Source organism: Andrographis paniculata, unplaced genomic scaffold, assembly GCF_009805555.1.
Source record: "Andrographis paniculata isolate CXL003 unplaced genomic scaffold, ASM980555v1 Contig86END, whole genome shotgun sequence".
NCBI classification, from domain to species: domain Eukaryota; kingdom Viridiplantae; phylum Streptophyta; class Magnoliopsida; order Lamiales; family Acanthaceae; genus Andrographis; species Andrographis paniculata.
Genome location: NW_026137624.1, coordinates 4,677,152 through 4,701,689, shown reverse-complemented (window position 1 = coordinate 4,701,689; position 24,538 = coordinate 4,677,152). Strand labels below are relative to the sequence as shown.

Sequence of the window (24,538 nt, the reverse complement as noted above, 5' to 3'; positions counted from 1 at the left end):
TTATATGTGGAGTATATTACATAATTCATCACTATACTGGTAAATATGATATATTTTATTCGTCTCAAAATTATTGTGTTATTTGGGTTTAACGATTTAAAGAATATTGATAATTGGTAAAAAATACGAGTAAAAAATATTTTTGCCATTGTGAGTGTATTAATGTAAAAAATAGTGACATTTTACAATGTGTAGACTCCGTGAATTTTTTAAATCCATAAAAATCTATAGAATTTTTAAAATACAATAAAATCTCCAATGAATACACCATCTTATAAAGTAATGTAGCCATTAATATATGGATGTTACTTAATATATACTTTATTTGTCCCTTAACAATTTATGTGTTTTCTATTTTGGTTTGTCTCATAAAAAAATATTTATTTTTTTTTATAGTAATTGTGCTGTCTACTTAACATTACAAATACTCTTTTAATTTAAAATATAATATACAAATGTCATTATTTTTATATCATACAATACTAATAAGGCTAGTTTAGTCATTTTTATCTTATTTCTATTATATTCTAATATAATACTAATATTCCTAAAACTCCGTTCAAAAAGTAATTAGATAGGTAGATATGAGACGGAAGGAGTATTATATAGTACTAATATATTATATTCCCCAAGTCCCATAACAAGGTATTTATTTACCTTTTACGTCATTGTACTTAATGTTAAAAATATCTTTATATTTGTATAATTTTTTATACAAATGTCAATATATTAGTATTATAAGACATTAATAGAAATATTTTTGTAATTTTTCCTTGATTTGTAATACGTTTTAATATAATAATTAATATTCAAAGATCAACACGCAAAAAGTAAATGGATACTTAGTTATGAGACGGAGATAGTATATGTATTTTATTATGTCCTTGTGTGTTTGTTTTGTATTTTGGTTTGAATTTTTTTCGAATGTAAGATATAAAGAGCTGTGTAGATAATATAAAAATAATGAATACGTGTGATATACACTTTTTTTTTTTTTTTTTTTTTGGAAAAATGAGTAAAAAATATCTTACTGAAGAATTTGAAAATTTTGTATTTTGACTCAATTTTGATAGTCATATTTCTAACCCTTTGATTTGATTGCTTTAACAGTATTAAAGTTACATCTGAAATGAATGAATGATGAATGTGGTTGTTATTATTTATTGGGTCAATTTGTTTGTTTGTTTGTTTGTTTTGTGTAAAATTGTCACTCCTTACACATATCCATCCATCTTACGTGTCGACCAAACAATTATCCATCCTTTGCTTGGAATAAAAATCGTGGACTCTCTCTTGGTTGGATATGATTTTTTTTTTTTTTTTTTAAAAAGGGATAAAAATAATAATATGTTATAGTAAAAAATATACAAAACTAAGTAATTTAGTATAAAAAAATAAAAATAAAAATATACACTTTTTTTTGATAAAACTCCTCTCCCCCCTCCAAAAAAAATTACAACAATTTGAACGACAAAAAGAGTAAAGAACAAGATTACTGCAATCACACAAGAATGGAAGACAAATTTGAAAATAAAATAAAAATGAAAAGAAAAAACGTACACCATCCGTCCCATTTTCACATCCATCTTTCTATTTCGGTCATGTCCTACTTATTTTGTCATTTTTTTAAAAAAAAATTATACACTTTAATCTTATTTTAATTAATTTTAATTATACTAATAAATTATGTTAATCTATAATTATTTTTATTATGTCGTAATTATTTTTACTAATATATTTTTAATTATTTATTAATTATACCTCTCTTAAATTGTCGTTTCTACGATAAAATGGACAAAATATAGAGACTAGATTCTCTTGTCTACGGTGAAAAGGACAAAATATTGTGACAGAGGAAACATTATAATAGCGTCCAATTAATCCCTGAGATGAGAACGACAGGACAGGACAGGACACAAAACGACAGCGTATTGAACTGGACAAGTCTTAGAAATAAGCCTCTATCAAATTAAAAATATCTGTTAGAGGAAGTAGATGCACACAATCCACAGCCACACCTGTAATAAATTTAATTTAAATGTGTTTTTACATCCTAGGTTTCACTTTTTGTACCCTTTCTTCGACGACCCTTCTCTTGTCTCCTACCAATTCAATTAAAGTCCACTTTACATCAAGAATGTCAGTTCAGGTGGTGGGGTGGGTGGGAAACCCTTCAAAAATACCCACTCAAATTCTACATAATAAATTACCACACCAAATCATCCCGATTTCAATTTCTAAAATGATTCCTGAATAATCAAAATAATAATAAAAAGAAAATATTGGAGATATAGATGATACTACAAAATTTTTAAAGTTCAAATAACAAACAACACAGGTCATAAATTAAATAACAGAAGTGAGTTAAAACATATTATTCCATAACATATATATAGATATATAGATATAGATATATAGAAAGCTATTCACCTTCAGAAACAGTATTGTAACATTTTGGCTAAATGTAAGTTCAGGGATCATCCAATCCATCCTTTGTGAAGAAAAAATATAAACGAAAATAAAATCCTCATGATGCAATCAATTTCTTCAAGCTTCAAAAGTTCAAGAAAACTCACAATAAGGGGCTTCAACTCCCGACTCGATGTCCGAAATTCCCAGCCGCCACGTTGCTCGACCTTTTTTGTTTCTTCCATGATGTTTTTTTATTCGAATCCAATGTATAGGGCAGATCACATGATTGCATCAAACGGCATGTGGGGATGCACAACTCAAGATTATTTACAAGCAACCTACACATGATCGACCAAGCACAGTACAACACTCCTGCCCGGGACAAAAGGAACAGCATGTGCTCAAAGACAGTTCTTTTAATAGTAATAGGAATTAAATCGAATAATTAAGCGTAAAAGAAAGAAAGCAGTTTCACCTTACAAAATATTCTATCATCTGTTCTGCACAATTCTGTAGTTAAGGATAAGATCTTCAGGTTTTTTCCATATGTAAGCCCGGACCGTGGCTAAGCTCATGTCGGGAGATAATACCTGGAGAACCACAAATGAATGTAAAAGAAATACAAACAGCTGTAAATAATTTTCAATTACCGACACATTTCAATGTAGAGGGTAAAAGTGTAAAAGGAAAACCAGCATGTCTCAAAAACAAGGAGTAGGGTAGGGTAGTCATGAGAACATCCAAGAAAATTGAGCATTTACAGCTAAGAAACAAAAATAATAATAATACCTCCATTCACCGCCAATCTACCCATTTGTATTTGAAGTCATTGTTTTTAACATTAAAAATATCTTTTATATTTGTATAATTTTTTTGTACAAAATATCGTAACATTAGTATTAAGACACTAATAGAAGTATTTTTGTTATTTTCCCTTGATTGGTATTACGTTTTGATATAATAATTAATATTTAAAGAACATGCAAAAATAAATACGTAGATTAACAGTGGACTGAGGTAGTATAATAATAAAGGAAATCATCTTGTCTTCTCTGTTCATCAAATGGAACATCTAATTAAAGACAAAAAAATCAATAAATAATGTGAACTTGCCTGGTTATTGCAAAGGATCTCGATATTAGGCTTGAGTTTTTGACCGGATTTCATCCCAGGGCGTAGTGAACCATCTCCAATAAGAGGATGTGAAAGCTGACCTCCAGGAGCAAAAGTATCAACACTCAAACTATCCAATGGCTTCTCAAGAACCATTTTCTCTATGATATAATTGATGACCTATAACAAGGAATTAGAACAATCATAAATTTGAGGGCTGCAGCAACAGTATCTTCTAGATAGAATAATGCTTATTCAGGAGATTCATTTCGAGGAGAGCAACAATTCTTTCTGCAACTGTTACGGACATTTAGGTCTGAAAGTTGATTTCCCTTTAGTACTTTAGGAAATATAGAGCGGGTACTGCTACTTCTTAGATGTGCAAGAACTTTTAAAAACATGTTTTCATAGATCGCAATCGCAACTTAGTAAAACAAAGTTGAAGATTGAGTATGGATTAAGCTCATCATGTGTTGCTTGTCCTTTTCAAATGATGCCCCGAATAACCAGCTCCACATGAGTGCTATTTCTTAAAAACAAGCATTAAGCTACCAGAAGAATAAATTCTTACTTTATGTATTCTCAGAATGCGAGGAGCACTGAGTTTTCCTTGTGTAATAATTTGCACAGTAGCACCATCACATGGATGCAAATAGAAGCTACATCTGCAGTAAATAATATTCAAATGAAATCACTCTCATAAAAATTAAATAACCAGAGGAGAAGGGATAGAATGTGAAACAAAGCAAACATGAAATTATTATGTATAAAAAGGCAAGACCAGTTGACAGATAACATATTTCGTGAAAGTTGTGCTCATTTTCACTTGGATTCAGCTATATTCGGAAAAATCAATACGAAGTTGATCAACAAAGTCCATTCAGCTTAATGAATTCCCCCACTATTTTTATGTTTTATTTTAACAAATTTAAAATTTGTTGGGGGAGTAGAATAATATGAAATTACTAAAGCAAAAACAACAAAAATAAAGGTTGCCATGGAATTTACTTGGTGTTTTCTCTTGGAGGCATGCGATTATTCAGCACACAATCAAGAACCCACCAAGGGAAGTCCTTCTCATCTTCAGAACCATCTAATTCAGTGGTTTTCTTTCGCCAAGGGCACCCATGAGAGCCCTCAGTAACAATGGAAGGAGGGCAAGAGACAGAAAAATTAAAGGGCGGGTATACCATCGAGTCATTTTCCACATAACCATCTCCTTCTACTCGAGACAGAGTCAAAGTCCGGGAAGATATTTCTTTTCCTGATGGAATTTCTCCATTATTTGATGTTTGAGATCCGCTTTTTTGCCTTCTTTTAACTAACCAATGTGCCAATAGTCCTTTCAGGGTTTCCCTTGCCAAATTAACCTACATCATTATGCAAATTATATTTCATTTGCAATGAAACAAACAAATAGACAATAAAAATGAAGGCTTAAGGGGGAAAAGAGATTCTTCCATTCAAATCAATTTACCAAGTTAAATCAAAATACAAAAGAAAACATGATCGTCGAACTAATACAGGCGCAACAGAACCAACACTTCACTCAACCAGAGCATATAGACTACAGAAACTTTGGTTTTCAATGTGAAAAAATAAGCAAAATATTATTTCTTGAATAAAAACTGGGTACACTCATGTAAGCATACATATATTCAATACTAGGCACCAGAAATTGAGCTTCAATGACTCACAAAGATCATCGGAGATAATTACAATAGTAAATACCTTGTCATCCTCAGGTTTCCCATGAATGTCAAGGTCCGCTGAGTACATCTCAGCAGAAAAGCATTGAGGTGTGTCTAAGTGGACTGACAAGCTCCCAAGCCTTGTATCAACCGAGAACCATGCAGGAATACTTACCTGGAGAGACAAAATAAGTTGTATGATGCAGATAAAAACATGACATGATAGCTGAGATAGTGATGTGTACCATCTCAAACAATTCTTCTTTCTTCTTCTCAAATGAAACCTGTAACCAAAAAGAACAAGGGTAACAGATGATGGAGATGACTAAAAGTTTTGTAGCAATGCAACAAATGGTTGTTATCATCAAACAACCCTGTCCTACCCACCAAAGAAGACACAACATATATGAATCAAATCAAATCAAAATGAATCACTAACCTCTCCATAGTTTGTAATAACCATGCCTTTTGTAATTTCCCATAGCTTCACTGTACCCGAAGTGTCCTTGAAAACATGTGATGGAACTCAATTTAATGCATAAAATTTACGAGGTAGGCATCAGATAAAGGAAAATATAAGATTCTCAAAGGAATACCAGAAAGTAATGCCGTTTTACCTTAGTCAACACATGTCTTCTATTATTTAAAATTTCATATTGCATTATAGCTGGAGCTCCATCAATGCTACAAGACGGTGCTTTATAGACAGGAACCTGCAGGAAATAACATTCATCTTTTACAATGAAAAACAAAAATTATCCCAGTAACTAATTGAACATATTATTATAATTTTGTAGTTAAATTTTAGTTATCTTCATACTCAGCACTTAATCCAAATATAATTTCATAAATTTCCTAAGAGAGTGGCATAAGCATCCATTAATGAAGATAGTGCAACTTCTAAGTTAAGATATTATAACAAAACGAAGGATAATGCATCATAAAAAGGAATACATTGCCCGCATGCAGATCTTTGGCCATTAGAACTTACTCAAAGAAAAACAATGTCAGAAAAAAAAAATAAAGCATTGCAGAATAATGTGAAAGTGATTGCCTGCTTTCTGCAATCAGATGGAACTAGGCACTGTTGTGCCAGATATTTAGTAAGATTAGAAAATAGAAGTTACATCAACCAACTATAGCTTAAATTAAATAAAAATAAACATTATGGGTGATCGAACAAAACTGTGTTTCAGATAAATTAAAGTTAAAAAAAACACGGTGCAAAAAAGCAATGAGAATTGGAATATTCAACTCACGGGCATAGAACCTTCTAGCGAAACCCTTGCCCTTGAAAATGACAAATTGCCAGCTAAAAACGAACCCCCTCTTTCAAATAATTTCATTGGATTATGTGCTTCTGCTGGCCATCTGTGTACCGTAGAATCTGTTGTGGCAACCCATACACCATCATCATGTAAAGCCAATTGCAGTATAGGCTGTTCTTCGGTACATACTAATACACTTTCTCTTGTTGCCAAATCTGTCAAATACAACTAAAAGCACAAAAACAAGAGTGAGCTTCCAGATGAAATAAAACAGCAAAATGGAGCGGCTGCATATATTTCATTTCAATTTTGATGTAGAGATGCACTCACAGAACGATCTCTTCCACCACTATAAACATGACTAAATGTAGGAGTGCTGGCAAGTGCCCAGACAGAGTCAGTGTGCACAGCATAGGAATGAATGCATCGCTGCTGAGCAAGATCCCACAACCTATAAGTTTTGTAAAAAAAAAGAAAACTGTTACCAATATGATAGTAACTATTTACCTTTCTTCTTTTAATGATAATGACATATCTGCTAGAAATATTATGACACTTGTGTACCACTAAAATATTTCACCAGGACAGCGCATACAGTGACCCTCAGCTCAAATCTTGCATGTTTATTTATTTAATAATATTATTATTATTATTAGTATTTACAAAAGCTAACCATAAATATATTACCAAACAATAAATTCAGATGTCTTAAAAACAAAAGGGGACCTGGTTTGGCAAATTCAGTCTGACTTAAGATTCTGCGGTTCATACTTTGCAAGATATTATTAAAATACTTCACCAATTAAATTTTACATTCAAAACATCACATCAAACAATTATTTCAATTCAAAATTTTACTATTCAAAATCAAAACCTAAAACCAAAATCCCACAAATAAACACACCCCAAGTTGACAATGACAATTAGCACAACAAGTATTGCAGATTATAAATACACAGTTAAAAATCATGTTGAGGCAACTCATGGCCCATAGCACATCCAGGGGCATAAAATTATAAGTAATAAGTGCATACCTTATCATAGAATCAGAGGACCCAGATAGACAATATCTGCAAAGCAGAAGAAGAAAACATTGTTTATTTACATCATGGAATACAGAAAAAAAAAAAAAAAAAAAAAGGATAAGGATATCAAAGAAAATTTCCCTAAAAGGATTTAGGAGGAAAAACATAACCCAAAGACAGAACATCACTAAAAAAAAAAGGTAAAGGCATCTCATATTAGTTTCCATGAGACACACAACTCACAAACTAATGGAATACATATAAATTGAGTGCAGAAATAATCACTGGGAGAAATTGGATGCATAAAGACAGTTCATCACATGAAAAATACCCAGTTCCATTTTCATACAAGTCAGGGAAATCATAAAATTAAGTTGACAATTGACAAATCAAAAATTCATCGTTCCAAGATTTTCTAGTTAAATATGCTGTATTGCAACCATTACCAGATTAAATAAGCATCCAAAAAATTGAACATATCATCTTGATACAATAAGCACTAACTTAACTTGAAAACTTCTCGATCAAATGACTACTTCATAAAGTTAATAGAGTCCAACAAAGATATGCTTAATAGAAACAGTCAAACAAACCTTCCGGTAGAATCCAAAAGTAGTGCTCTAATATTATCTGTGTGCCCTCTAAGCTTCATTGTTTTCGAGCCAGTTCTTGGATCCCAAACACGGACAACCTACCAATATTTATATTTATATATGTAACAACCAAGATGGGTTACAGAAAAAAGGAGGAAGAGGAAAGAGAAAAACGAGAGAGAACAAATACAAACTTTCTCAGTTCCACCAGAAACAAGGAGTGTTCCGCGATCATTTGTGGCTAGTGCATAAACCGACTCTTTATGGCCTTTAGCTGAAACAGGAACATAGCCTTGACCTTGAGTAGCATGTACAGAAATGTTATTGCTTGAGCTAATAGGCCGAAGACCTGTACTTGGCAAAGGTCCCAAGCCATTAGTACTAGTTGAGCAATCATCTGCATTTGTATCATTGGACTTGGAAACAGGAGTAAGGGCAGCTTCAAGATCCCATATGAAAACTTCACCGCCAAGTCCGCCAGAGGCAATGACATTGCTCTGCAGTGAGCCAATAGAGAAGATTTATAATGGGTGTACACAAACTTCAATGACAATTACATTTACATATCAACCATAAGCTAGTCTACAAATATGGAATTTTTTATAAATGATGATGTGCATGGCCGGATAAAGTGGGCAAAAGCAATTGAATGATATAATTAAATTATAACATATCATTAGTAATTATCAACAAAATAGAATAACTAAATAAAGATGTGTGCTAACTAGAAATTTAAGCCGCTGCAGTTCTACAATTTTGCATGAGCTTTACTACTACCCAGTTGTCTCAACATATATTAAACATCTAATGCAAATGTTAAAAACAAGATATTATAAAATAATGTATATGCAATATACTTCAATCAGCTCTTCAAGGGAATTAGTAAACAAGCAATTTCAAGAGAGAAAAAAGATAATAGTATACTAGAACATAAACGGAGAGAAAAGGATTATAAGAACTAAGAGATTGAAAATTGACAATAAGAAGAGGAAGGATAGAAGAAACAAGTAAATTTTTGGAGTGCTTAAAATACTATGTGCAAGACGGAAAGAAATATAGCACGCTCATTTTTCTTTACATGTAGAAAATTACAAGATAGTGTCATTTTATATGATGCAAGTTGACGGTGCTAAGCCTCTGCTTTAAGAGCCTTCGGCTAGTGAGAACCATTGTAAGCAATAGTAGCGCTACTTAATATAACTTTTAGGGTGTGTTTGTTTGGGGGATTGGATTGGATTTACACTATTCATCCAATTTTTTCCCCCAAAAAACATCAAATCAAACACCTATTTTTTATTTTTTATATTATACTAAAAATCAATTTTACATTCAAAACATCACATCAACACCTATTTATATCACATCATACAACTATTCAAATTCAAAATTTTTACTATTCAAATCCCAACTCAAAATCCAAACTCCCAAACAAACACACCCTTGGTAAACTAGAATACTACTAGGTACTAAGGAAGTAGTATTACATTTTTCTCCGCTGCAGCAAGGCAAGTTACATAATCTGCGTGTTGGCGAAATGTCTTGACACATGTTCCATCAGACAAGCAATTCCATACCTATTTACAACACCAATTACAAGAAAAGTTCAAATCATGAGCATAGTGGATTAAATGGCATCATATTAAGTGTAGTAACATGAACCTTAACACTTGAATCTGAGGAGCAAGAAACCAATCTGTTACCACCTGTAAGCACAACATCATTAACCTGCAAAGTAGCAAATTTCATCAAAAATGACAACAAGTGCATGAGATAGAAAGACTGACTAGAAAGTCACTACTACATAATAGAATAGACAGTTTCAAGCAAGCACAAAATCCAGATGCACCATATTCTTATAAGCAACCCTTTGCTGAAAAACACCTCAATTCTAGTACGCAATAATCTGAAAATTATATCAGTAATCCATTAGACAAGGTTGAACCAACTCCATTGTGCCATGCATCAACAATTTAAATCAAGTGGCACGTAAAATTGTAATGCATATATATCAACACACTATAACCACTGCAAGATACAAAAAATAGACTTCATGCAAAAAATGGGAGTAACATATACCCAATCAACATGGGACTCAAATGTAGCGGAGAAAGTGGCACGATCACCAGATGAAGTCCATCTCTTTAATGTGCCATCACGGCTACCAGTGAAGAGATAATCACATCCCTCTTGTCCAGATGACTTCAATACAGCCAAGCAGTTTACACCCGCACAGTGCTGCAAAATTAAATGATAGAAAATCCATGAAATTCATTCTATTCTGTAATATATGCATATCATGTAAGTTATTGAAAGAGGTTCATTTAGCATTGTAAACACTACAGCCCAAATTTACTGTTCTTTATTGCAATAATAAAGGCAATTTGTGTTGGCTGCCTTATGCAAAGTTAACGTCAGCCCTCTAGAAAGATTATATAAAAGAGAGCCACCTTTTCATCACAAACTTAATTGTGGGCATGACTGAAAACAGTAGTAGATGATTCAGAATCAATATAGAGAGGAGTGTGGTCAAATTTCATCAGATGCCCCTACTAGTCAAAACCCTCTCCTTACTGAAATTTAATGAATATCTGTAATAAGATTCACAAGCATTATTCAATTGTTTCCTTGGGGGCAAAGCATAACCAAGGAATGGTTAATAAGTGTGATCTCCAAGGCAGTGCAACATACACAAGTTTACAAGTTCATTATCTTTCACTAGATTTTAGAAATAATAAGTATTCAAACCATAACAGTATTTCATTGGATCCAATTCAGATTCATAAACTACTGCGGCTATCATCACAAAACAATAAGAAGGAAGTTTACTCACCAGTTGTGCCCAATATATCGTTAAAACAAGAAACACAAAATCAAGGAAGTTCACTTATGGGTGTGCCATGTGCATGATGATCAAACTCTAACAAATGAAATCAGCACACACCTTCTCCAACTCCTTATTAACGAACATGAATTACAGGGTATTAACATTTGAATTAGCACCTTTGAATTATCTGCATCATTTAATACATATGTCAGCCTCTTTTCCTTGCGAGTGCGAACTGAATTAGATGCATTTCCTGCACTTCCAACACGATGCATTGCAAGAATCCCTGCATATAGTAGAGCTAACTATAAACACAACAAAATCTGATCTCTTCCCTAAAAAATGTGCTCAATATTGATTTATTTGTTCAACTAAAGAGAACGACAACATCAAAGCAAGACTACAGCTAATATGTATTTATCTATACTGCAAGCTTTTGACTCAATGTTGATTGGCATAATACTTCTCTCGGACAATAAAAGCATAAACCCTGAATGCTATTGTTTTCTTTCTTTTCATCACTTCATCTTTATTACATCAGATGAATATGCAATGTCCTAGGATATTCATTGAAAGTAGATGACACAGCTGAAATGGATTCTCAGACATCAACTCGGCATGCAAAATTGCTGAAGATGTACAGTTTTCCACTGGAAATTCTTGATGTTAGAATAATTATGAGGACCAAATTTAAGGTCAATGGTCTAAACAATATGTCAAGCTTCTTGTTGAAGGAATGGTTACAATATTAACGAGGAAGGAAATCGGAAATGACACTTCTAATAATGCAACCATGAACAAATATATTCATCAATAACTGTTCCTGATGTTACTAACTGTTCACAGAAGGGCTAACAACAATTGCAAGATACGATTTCTTACATTAATTATATAAACAGTGCAATCTCTGAGCTCTGTTCTTTAAGTAACCTTTTCTGTTTCGTTATCATACAATTCCCATGCTCCCCAAGAAAAAGGCAATGTTCCCTCACAACATATCACATAAACCCCTATGCAAATAAAAAACACGAACACAAACCAAACGCAATCTAAAAGTCTACATATTAACATAATGTTGCTATTAAACAGAAGATATCTAACTAAGATAAATTGATTTATAATGAAAACTATCTCCTACTTAATGCTTACTTTGCCCTTGTCACTTCTACAACTTGCACTTACGCAACGCAGAAGGTCTTTTCTTTTTGCCTACCAATGCACAGCCAAAAAACTCCATACAATAGATCCATAACTAAATTATCAAAGTGCAAAATTCAATTAACACATATCAGTGCTATTAACAAGAGTTCCTTAGTTCCCAGAGAATATGCATCTTCTAAAATAAGAAAACCCCATAATTTTGAGATAAAATTTGTAATTTCCGGAGTGGGGATGAAACTGATCCAGAAATGGGAATGAATCAATACTGAAGATGTTAACAAACCATGCCATTTAAGAAAATTCGAGAGTGCTGATAAGGTTAATACAAAACGAAATATAAACAAAAACAGAGTAAATTACCCGAAGAGAGTCACTGAATCACAAACCAAACGCACTTGCACTAAAAAGTAAGCGAAACAAAAACCTCGAATCTGGAAACTAAATTGCAATACTTCCAAGTCAAACCAGTCAAAACTCATAACTGGATAGACATCATCCTCTTTCCGCACACAAATCACAGAATTTGCCCAAAAAAAAATCACTACCAACACAGCACACACGTACACAGAATGATCTTAATCGGAAGCGTAAGCTAGCACAGCACAAAGCTAAAGAAAGGTAAACTTAAAGAAAAATATAACTCAATAATAAAAGGATTGCCTTCTCCGATGGCGTCAACGATGCAATTCCCTACTAGTTGAGAAGTCCGCCGAGCCGATTTGACAGCAGCAAACCGGATTTATCGGAAACAGAGCTAGGGCAGGTGGAGCTGACAATAAGAAGTGCAGAGACTCCAATCGATAGCTTTGCAGCGGCGGAGCTTGCGGCCGGCGGCGGCGGAGGCTACGACAGCGAGGAGCGGAGAAAAGGGCGAAGGAAGAAGGTTCGTGTCGCTTCCCGAAGTGAAAGCCTATATTTTCGTGAAAGGGTAATAAGACCAAAACCAAACCCCATTCTACAGTCAAACCGATTTCATTGTTATTCAGGATTACTTAATTTTATTTTTACTATTGTAGTAGTCTTCGGAATTTCTTCTAATTATAATACTCCCTCCCTCCGTCCCATGAATTATGGGCCTATTACTGTAAATACGAGAATTTAGGTAAAGTATGATTAGTAAGTAATTAATAAGTATATTAGTAAAAATAATTATCTGTATAATAAAAATAATTGTAGATTCAGATTAAGATAACTAAATAGTTTAATTAAAATTAAAAAATTATAAAATTTAAAATTTAAAATAAGATTAAAGTGTATAATTATATTTCCAAAAAATGAATGGACAAATTATGTGGGACGGACGAAAATAAAAAATAAGGACAAAGTATGTAGGACGGAGGGAGTAGTATATTGTCTTAAATTAAATAAATGATTTTTCTATTGTGGATGTATTAGTATAAAAAATAATCAGTATTATATAATAATAACGAAAGAATATGAATATATAAGTATTTATGAAAATAAAATTATTATTTGAAAATGGTAAAACTTTGGATCATTATAATTATAATTATTGAATATGTGTGTTTCCTAGTGAATTGCATTAAAAATTATATTCTTTTTTATTCTGTCTAAACTCTAATTAATACTCCATTTGATTTGTTTGTAAAAAATAATACGGTATGAAATTAAATTTTGATAAATATTATAACTATACACCAACAAAATATTTTTATATAAAGTATTATTTTAATAGTTTTTCTCCATAGAAAACAATTATAACTAAATATTTCTTTACCTCAAATTTCTCAAATTTTACTATTTGAATTCTGTATCTGTTGAAAAAAAAAAATACACTTTTTTCTCTCATAAAATATCTCATCAAATATTATTTTAATACAAAACTCAAACCAAAATTTTACCAAACTTATCAAAAAAAACATATATACATATATATTTTATATTGTCTTTATTTAAATAGTATAATTTTATTTTTAGTTTATGTAGTATTCATTAATTACTCATTTATTTTTATTTTTATTTATCAAAGTATAATCACAATTTCACTATTTTTTAGATAATTTACAGGGGAGAAATTATTATATACAGAAAAATAATAAGTATGTTTTGTTTTTATTTTTAATAAAGAAAATACTCTTCTCAATCAATATATATTGATTTTATTAGAAAAATATTAAATTAAAATATTATTTAAATCAAATTCAATTTTAAATCAATACGGATCACTCCATCATCTTTATTCTCAACAGAAGCATCCCTAGTCAATTTCTTATGTAATCCAATGAGTGTTGGAATAACCTTAGCAACATCCATGTCAAATTTCTTCATAATATTGTGAAATGTATACTAACATGACATTCTATTTTTTATTGCATGTTCTTTTGCATTTATTCCCTTCTAAGTTTGATCTTTTTTTTAAAAAAAAAAAAAAACTTTAGAGGGCCAAATAATTTCCCCTCCATGTATTAAATTATACTATATTATTCATTGAAATTTGTTCTTATTCCTTTTATAATTTACAAAAGAGAATGCGAATAGATTTTGATAATGGAGGTAGTAAGCAATACATCGTATTCATCAGCAATGTGCTACATCAAGCCACCGTAAATACAGTATTTTGTTATATGGCCTCCTTGTGGACTACATTCTACTTCAGATTAGTTTGCTTCGAATTTGAAGTAAGTTTTTTCTTCCGCGATTCCTGATGGATTGTCCAACATTCTCCCTTTTATGAGAATGGTAGTTTTTCTAAATTGATTGGTTGATGATCAATTCCGTACTCATCTCCAGATGATTTTTCAAAAAAAAAAAAATTTTCTCAAATTTTTTATTTCTTTCTTTTTATATGTCTACAACTTGAAAATTTCAACTTGCAAACCTTCAAATTTTATGGTTGAAGTATCTATTTGTTGATGCAATTAGGCTAAATTGCAAAAACAAAAACTTAACACAAACAAACCTTTTTGTTTCAAATGGTGGTATGTCCGTACACATTCCCCACACATTTTCTTTAAAACATCATTTTTTTTTTGTTTTTATTTTTTTTTCAAAATTTCATAGTTAGCAATTGAACAATTATACATACATATATATATATAAAAGCAAACAAACAAAAATCTCTTTCATTTGAAATTTACTTCTAAACAAATAATAGAAATCGCAATTTCATTTTGTAAAAATTCAAAATGTATACGCAGCTTACCAAAAAAGAGAGTGGTAAATTAAAAGAGACTACAAATGTTTCTAATTCACCAATTCACAACAACAAATAACTTAAGATAAATAAAAAAATGGATCAAGACTTCACAAATTTACAATAATAATTAGAATCCTAGAAAAGATTACAAAGTCCACTTCCCACCCGTCTCAATTTACAAAAATCAGATTTCTCCAAACGCTCATTTCTAATCAACAACTTCAAATTAGAATTTGAAAATAAAATAATAATTTAAAAAAACAGAGAGTGCAAATCGATCAACAAGAATGTCAATTGTGGCATATCTGATTGCGGACGGCGAACTCGTGGTTGCCTTAGATCACTGTTAGGCATAAATTTTGTTGGTAGGACAGTGGATGATTTTGTAAAAGTACCACCGGTGACACTCCCGATGCGGCTCACATGCTCCATATCGAAGTACTATAATTAAAGATTGGAGGAAGGAGCGGAGCTCGGTGGTAAAGGGAGGAGGATGGTGACGGTCGGGTTGCGGTGGGGGAATGTTTGGGTTAGGTTAAGGCGTCAACATTGACAATTTGCGCAATTTGTAATGAATCCAGTAACCACCTATGGTTGAAGTGGTCTCATAAATTGTTGAAAACAACAAAATCAACAGAGATTGGAATTGAAAGAATAAGTCAGCACCAACAACAATGAAATCAAAGATCACATAGTGGTGACAGTATGAAATGAAATTAAAATCGAAGATGGTGTGAATAATCTGAAAATTGAAATGAATTATGAAGTAAAGTGATAGATTATATTCTGCATAAAATATAAAATGTGATACAAGAAAAAATCATAGAATCCATGAAACGAAGTGGTTTGTTTGTATCAATTTTTTTTTTAAAAAAAATATTGGCTTGATTAGTCCAAATTGTAATTATTGTATTTGCGATTTAATTTACTCGGGCCAAATTGAAAAATAAAATAAAAATATTTTTTTACAAGAATAATTTAATTTTAAAATTATATTTCCACATCGTTGAAAAAATATCATTTAACTTCCACCTCAACTTCAACTGCATCCACATCAACACCAAAAATATCATATGGGACGTGACATGCACGCAATTTTTTCCACCACTAAAGAAAAAAATTAAGGCCAATAATCAAAATATTAGCTTAAATTTAAATTCCGAAAATATATCTAACATTAACAATTTGTTGCATTTACAAATTTCTCTTTTGCAAATTAAACTAAAAATTAGCAAAACAAGTATATTTATCTACATAAATATAATAATACATTGATATAAAAATAAATTATTATATACAATTACTCTTAAAAATATATATATATATATAATAATTATAATGAAATTTCAAAATACGCCTAATAGATATAATTTATCTAATATATATATATATATAATAATGAATTTTCAAAACATAGTTAATAGATATAATTTATCTAAAAATATATAACCATTAGACAAGGGCATAACTACGACAGGACAATAAAGGTTCCATAACCCCTATTTTTGTTGGCTTGTCTTCAAAATTTTACTTTTTTTGAACAGTTTTTCTTAATCGTGTATTTAAGCCAATCTATGTATAATTATATATTATGTAAGTACATATAGAGACAGAAATTTAGAGAAGAAATGAAGATAGCAAAAAATTGTCAAATTAAAAACATGTATTTGATATGTGAGTCAATTAATGTATATTCTGTTTATTTGTTTTTTTTGAGTCAATAAATCTAGTTGAATAATTTTTAGTATTTTTAGTTTTTTCTAGTTTATGTTTGATTTATTTCTATTTTTAAAATTATTTAATTTAATTGTTTGCAAAATGGGAAAAAAAAATTTAAGAGAATATAAAATTCAAATTATGAAAAATGTATTTAATTAAGGACAAAAAAGAGACACATTGAATTATGTTCTACCATGAATTGAATGTATTGGATTCTGGTAATTTTGGGAATTTTGTTCGTGTGTGTATGTGTTTTTTTTTTTTCCACAATATATATTTTCAATAGAACATACAATAAAATATCATTTAAAAAAAAGTTAAATGTATATTTTTTGGGATCCCCAATAATATTGAAAATATTTAAATAAGAATGATCGAAAGAAAATAAAATACTTCAAAAGTTGATATATCAACATGTCTAAAGGATTTTATTTTATTTTATTTTCTAATGAAAATTATGAAAAATAATTTGTACAACAAGATAGACAATAACCTTTTTGACAAATTATAATATTGTATTTAGAAGTAATATTTAGATATTTGATTCAAAATTACTTTTCATTATTTTTAAAACATGATAACTCAAATAAATATAAATAATAATTAGATTGGTTCATCATTATATTTAATCTTGATTCTACCATTATCAATAGATATATGTATATAAATATATGCGTTGCTCGGTCTTATTATCATGATATAATATTTAATTACAATTTAACAATTGATATATAATTAATTTTGACCATTTTTCAAAAAAATAATTAACATCATATTTGATTTTAAACTTAGAATCAAACAACAAAATATAGTCCATATTTACTAAATATATAGGCATACATTCAAATGACCGATATAAATTTTAGCAAATTCGATACATACTAAAATATTACAACACACTATAAACAAATATTTTGCAAAAAAATATAAATTATGCTACGAATCATATAATAAATAGTCAAGAGATTATTTAAAAATAAAATAAAAGAATAATGAATAACATATTATTCAATTGTTACCATTGCAATAATGTCATGTTTTCTTGCAAACATCATATTTTGTTTTAACTTATTTAATTTTAAAATAACCACATATTTTATACTAAACTTAAAAACACATTACCGCAATATAATTTCTAGTTCTATTTTAGAAATTGATAAATATTTGTTTTTCAACATCTTTTAAAAAAATGATTTAACATTATAACTTGAATTAAAGTTAAAAAGTAAATAAATTAGATTTATAGTCATACATTCAAATGACTGGTAAAAGATTTGTACACATTTATTTGAAATACATTTTTTAACATATAATAGAAATCACAATTTTATTTTGTGAGAATTTAGAATATAGATTTTCAAACTATATCTAGTTTACCAAAAAAAAAAAAAAAAAAAAAAAAAGGGTAAATTAGAAGAAGAGATGAATGATTCCAATTCACCGGTTCATAACAGTAAACAACTAAAGATAAATAAATAAAAAATTGGATCGAGACATTACAAATTTGGAATAATAATTACAACTATGAAAAAAAATACTACAAAGTACAATTTCCACCGATTTCAAATTTTAAAAATCAAACTTTTTCGACGTTCATCCATAATCAACAACTCCGAATTAAAAGTAAAAAATTATAATAATAGTAATAATATTAATAAAATAAAGAGTGCAAATCATTAAACAAGCTGCCAATGGCGCATCTAATTGCGGACGGTGAATTCGTGATTGCCTTAGATCACTTTTAGGGTGTAGATTTTGCTGGTGGGCAGTAGAGGATTTTGTAGAAAGTAACGCATATGCCGCTCCCGATGCAGCTTACGCACTACAGATCGAAGTACTATTATTAAAGATAGGAAGAAGGGCGGAGCGCGGCGGGGGACGGGAGGGTCAGGTTGCGGTGGGGGAATAGTGGAATCAGGTCATGACGTTAACGTTAACGATTTGTACGATTTGCAACGGATCCGACGGTTGAAGTTGCCTCATAATGGTTGAAAACAATTAGATAGGGAAGTAAACACCAACAACAACAACAGTCAATAATGAATCGAATCGAATCTCACTCGGTGGTGACAACGTGAAATGAAATCAAAGTCGAAGATAGTGTAAATATGAAATCTGTAAATTGAAATAAATCATGGAGTAAAGATTGATTTATTATATTACACCTAAAATAGAAAATATGTTACAAGAAGAAACCAATGAATTCATGAAACAAAATAATTTGCTTGTATCAATTTTATTTTGTTTTTGCAATTTGGCTTGATGGGACCGAAATGTAATTATTGTATTTACAATTTGGTTCAATCAAAACAAATTGCATGAATAGAAATTATGTTTTTTTTTAAAAAAAAATAATAAGAATATGAATATATTAATTGCAAAAACACACATTTTAATGAAATCATATTTTGTTTCAACTTATTTAATGGCAAAATAATCACACATTTTATATTAAATTTAAAAGCACATTACAAGCTAGCCAATAAATTATTAAAAAATAATATAAAATAAATATATTATCTATTCATTACCATCAGTTGATGTGATATTTTCTTTACAAATACTATATAATGATTTAATATATATATATATTGCAAATACTACAATATTATAACTTACTTAACTGTAAAACTGCCACAATCCAAGTAAAAATCAATTTGAGAAAAATATAAACATCTTTCTAGGCACAAAATAATAAGCTAATTAGTAATCTTCATACAATATTCACTACAATTAAATATATAAATTTTCTAGTTTTCAATTATTGTAATATAATTTATAATTCTATTTAAGAAATATATATTTAATTTTAAACTTCTTACAAAAAAAAAATATTAACATTATAACTTGAATTCATATTAAAAAGTAAATAGCAAAACATAATGCACATTCACTAGATTTGTAGGCATATACATTCAAATAACCTATATAAGATTTGTACATTCTACATGAACTCAAATATCACAATAATTACCATATACCCAAAAATAGATATTTTGTAAAAAATCATAAAAATATGTTATGACCAAGCTAATGAATAATCATACGATAATAGAAAGAAAATAAAATATTAATAAACAAGATATTACCCAATTATTAACATAAGAAAAGTATCATATTTTCTTTCAAATATCACACTTGTGTTTTAACTTACTTAACTGCAAAATAATCCGTTCAATTAAAAATCACATTAAAAATGCAAGTTACTTTCAAGGCATATAAAATAATAAGCTAATGTGCAACCTTGATACAATATTGATATAATTAAATATGTATGTTCATCGTCCCGTAAAAAATGACTTGGTGGTATTGGGAGTGAATTTATGACCGACATGAATCATTTCAAGTTCTAAAATAATAAAATGAGTAAAAAATATTAATAGACCAATGGTTTATAATAATTGGTTAATTTACCACCATTTTTATAACAATTTTATTTATTTATTTGTAATATGTAAACTTTCTTGAATGAAAGTAAATAAGTAAAAAGAATCGGTGATAATACATGTTATATTAATAGCATTTTATAAGGTCTACATCCTTTTAATATTTCTAGGTTGAAAAAGTTAAAAATTAAACTTACGATAACATAAAACATATTGACACCAACTATATTATTTGATCTAAAGTAAAATTATGTAAGTGATTAATATTTATTTATCTTAAGAATATAGGATAATATAAATTAATTGATAATACACATCAGTGATAAACTCTTTTATATATCTTTAATCTTCAACCAATGCGTCCCTTCACGTGCAAGGGGGATAAATGCACCAAACAAAACTTGCACGTGGGCGACGACAAATAGGGGATGGTGGAACTCGAACTCGAGACCTACGACTCTGATATCATCTTAGAATTTGAAAAAATTGTGAAATTATTTTATCTCCAAAAATAAGTGGGGAAAATTGCAAAAAATATCTCACACGTATACCTTATTATCACTTTTGTCCTGTATTTATCTCTCTGGCAAAATATATCCCACATGTTTTCAAAAGTCGCTATTTCTATCCTTTGACCGCTCGTGGCCGCGCGTGATTGCGCGTAAGGAAAGTGATAATATGGTATAAGTGTGGGATATTTTTTGCAATTTACTCAAAATAAGTGTATGCAAAAATATATGTACAAATGGGTTCGGGTCTAAGCTAAGATAAATAATACCGAAGAGATCTATAACTAACACCCCCTCAAACTCAAGATGAGACAGTAGAGACAAACTTGAGTTTGTTCAAAAGCAATCAGAAATGGTTGGGCTAGGGAAAAAAGGCTTGGTGAAGATATATATTGTCTGATCTACGGAAGAGACTGGAACAAGATGGACAGCTCCATTGTCGATATGTTGTTGAATGAAGTGATAGTCAACCTCAATAAGCTTGATGCGCTCATGGAACGTATCATTATGGGTCATCTTCATAGCACTTTAACTATCGCAATGAAGAGCGGGAATATGTGCAAGAAGTACGAAGAGACTCAAGCTCAAATAATTGACCCGTCTAGCAGCCTATCCCGAGAAGCTGACTCGTTTGAGAATCCTGAATCTACACACCACAAGAAGATAATGCAAAGATAAGACCTTATTTTACTAATTGACCAACAAAAATAAGTGTTGATGCAATTTTTCAACAATAAAAAAGTAAAATCCAAAAATAGAGATTATCTTCGAATTTGATAAATTAAATGCCTGAGATTAGGAATCCCTAGGCACTGTATGATACATAGATAAACTAGGGAAATAAAAACTACAGACTGAAAAGTAAAGTGGTGATCCCCAAAAGCAATTCTCTTGAATTTGATGTCGATTGAAGATGGTTTCTTAGGTCATGAACAGACCTATTTAAAACCCATGTCAACTGCCACCACCAAGTCGTGCCTTCGTACCCGCTCATCGGTTGAAACTTCCTTCAACCGTCAGAAACTGCTTTTCGCCTGACTTGCACGCCTACTGCCCCGTCTCCTCGTGCTTGTCTTCCACTTGTTTGACCTCCGCATCAATCAGCTCTTCGTCCGACTCCATCTTGTCCGACCTATATGCCATCCGACCTAGATGCATATTATTTCCTTCATATGTCCTCTCCTTGCCTAACTTCATTTCGTCTGACCTATATAATGCCCGACCTTATCACGTCTGACCTCAGTGCCCGACCTTATCAAGTTCGACCTCTGATCCCGACCTGATCACGTCCGACCTTAGTGCCCGACCTTATCACGTCCGATCTCCGTGCCCGAACCTTATCTTGTCTGACCTCCGAGCTCGACCTGATCACGTCCGACCTTATCACAACCGATCTCCATGCCCGACCTTATCGCGTCCAACCTCCGATCCCGACCTGATCACGTCCGATCTCCGTGCCCGACCTAATTATGTCCGATCTCCGTGCTTGACCTTATCACGACCGATCTCCATGCCCGACCTTATCGCGTCCGACCTCCGAGCCCGACCTGATCACGTCCGATCTCCGTGCCCGACCTGATTATGTCCGATCTCCGTGCTTGACCTCATCACGACCGATCTCCATGCCCGCCTTATCGCGTCCGACCTCCGTGCCCGACCTTATCACGTCCGACCTCCGAGCCCGACCTGATCACGTCCGATCTCCGAGCCCGACCTGATCACGTCCGATCTTCGTGCCCGACCTGATCACGTCCGATCCTCGCGCCCGACCTGATCACGTCCGATCTCCGTTTTCTCCCGAGGAAGTCTTTTCCTTAACAGCGCTCGGATTTATATTTGGACTCCCTTTTGAGATCCTACCACTTTTAACAAGCCCATTAAACTCTACATTAACCCTTAACCTAATTTAATAGGTCCATTCTTGAAAACCCTACACATCTTTTTTTGTGTTCAACAATAAGATTTACGGCTAAGTCAGGAATGTAATATGTATAAGAAAGATATGGGAAAGAGGAGGGCGCAAGATTGGTATGGGTAATATGCATGGAAGTACTATTGACAATATGTATAGGTGGTAAATAAAAAACAAGTGACATACAAGACAAGTTATGAGAGTTTGAAGTCATGAGGTAACAACAACCAAAATCAAAATACCAAGTAGATGTACCTGGAGTAGCAGACAACACAATTGGAATGGATAATCTATTTGAGAATGACTTTTATATCTTGAAGAGTGTAAGACGAATATTGAAGCTTATTAGTAGCAGCAGCCATAACCAGTGGAGATGCAGTTGAAGAAGATCCACAAGGCTCCCGAGGTTCGGAAGCTGAACTATCTAAATTTTTTAGAGTAGAACTACCGGAATGTCGGAAGCAAAACTATTTGAACGTTGAAATATGATAGGACAAGTTGGAGCAATATGGCCACATAAATGACAGATTGGGCACTCAGTCTTCAGACATGTGGCAAAAGTGTAATTAGAAGTCTTGTAAACTCAACATCTAGTACAGGAAGATCGAGACTAGCTAGACACAACTAGAGCATAATCAAAACTCGGTGTCTTAACCAACTAGATTCAGGTCTCATCAAATATAATCTCCTGAATAGTAACATCAAGAGTAGGCAATAGATGTCAATGTATAAGTGATGCACGAACAACCTTATATTCAGGTCGAAGAGCCATCAAGATTTGAATAAGGTCAAGATGGTTCTGACTAATCTGTGTTTGTTGGAGACGATAGCTAATAGACTAAACCTGAGCAAGAAACTCATTAACAAACTAACCAGGTTATTGTCGGATGGAGTTCAACGTGATCCAAAGAATAATAATAAGCAAGACTTGTAGTCTGAAAACCTGCAGGAATAAAATCTCATATCTCATTTGCATTATCAAAATGAGTTAATTGTACCTGAATAGTAGGTACAAAGGTATTGCACAACCAATTAAGAATTTAATGATTCTTACTATCTCAATTTTCCAGTTTAACAATATAATCTGCATTCTCCCGAGAGGTGGAATCAACATTCACAAGAGTAGATGGAAGAACAAGTGGTCAGATATCGTCAGTGACAGTATCTCATAACTTCTTACAAATCAAAATTTTTTTCATAGAATGCATCCAAATATCATAATTATCCTCGGACAAGATAATAGTGATAAGAGAGTGAACATTCATACGCTCCATAGCAAAAGATATGTGAAGCACGAAAACAGGATTCAAACCAAGAAATCGGACCGAGTAATCCAACCCAGTAACAGAAGCAAAATAAAAATCTGATGACAAACCAACCATGCCACAACGTCGGAGATGGCCGGAAGCCGCGATTTACGTCGGCGGCATATGAGCGGCGGACGGAAGCTATACTTCGGTGGTCTGCCGGCGACGACAATGAAGTTCCAACGGTGCCGGGGTGTCGACCGGATCACGGTGGTTGATGGCGAACAATGGCGGCAGCTAGGGTTTCAAAACTCAAAATTTGAGTTCTGATATTATGTTAATTAATGTAAATGATCGACTCACCTAAAAATTTAAAATGATGATACATATTATTTATGTATTTATTTACAAATTAAGAGTAAACCAACACATATGATATATTATAAAAACCATATTTTTATAATTGCTAAATTGTTAAAATAAAATCTGCTATGACAATTAATCAGAGGTGTATATAAATA

General features: G+C 31.6%; 1 protein-coding gene across 5 annotated transcripts; it reads right to left on the bottom strand.

Annotated features, from left to right (window-relative positions):
- Positions 1-2,295: 2,295 nt before the first annotated feature.
- LOC127242124 (uncharacterized) lies at positions 2,296-13,033 on the bottom strand. 5 transcript variants are annotated; one of them, XM_051261522.1, is made up of 20 exons: positions 12,748-13,033; positions 12,076-12,135; positions 11,103-11,212; positions 10,179-10,337; positions 9,762-9,827; positions 9,587-9,676; positions 8,297-8,599; positions 8,103-8,200; positions 7,519-7,554; positions 6,815-6,935; positions 6,476-6,712; positions 5,834-5,929; positions 5,656-5,721; positions 5,462-5,500; positions 5,257-5,391; positions 4,534-4,895; positions 4,097-4,190; positions 3,526-3,705; positions 2,888-3,002; positions 2,296-2,784 (listed from the first exon to the last, which is right to left on the bottom strand). In XM_051261522.1, the coding sequence occupies exons 3-19, from the start codon at positions 11,199-11,201 to the stop codon at positions 2,904-2,906; spliced, it is 2,280 nt and encodes a 759-aa protein (XP_051117479.1). In that variant the 5' UTR covers positions 11,202-11,212; positions 12,076-12,135; positions 12,748-13,033; the 3' UTR covers positions 2,296-2,784; positions 2,888-2,903. The 5 variants fall into 5 exon arrangements, with proteins under 5 accessions (XP_051117479.1, XP_051117481.1, XP_051117482.1 ...); XM_051261524.1 differs by lacking the exon at positions 12,076-12,135 and having other exon boundaries at positions 8,297-8,376; positions 8,452-8,599; XM_051261525.1 differs by lacking the exon at positions 12,076-12,135 and having other exon boundaries at positions 8,297-8,376; positions 8,458-8,599.
- Between the last annotated feature and the right edge of the window lie 11,505 nt (positions 13,034-24,538).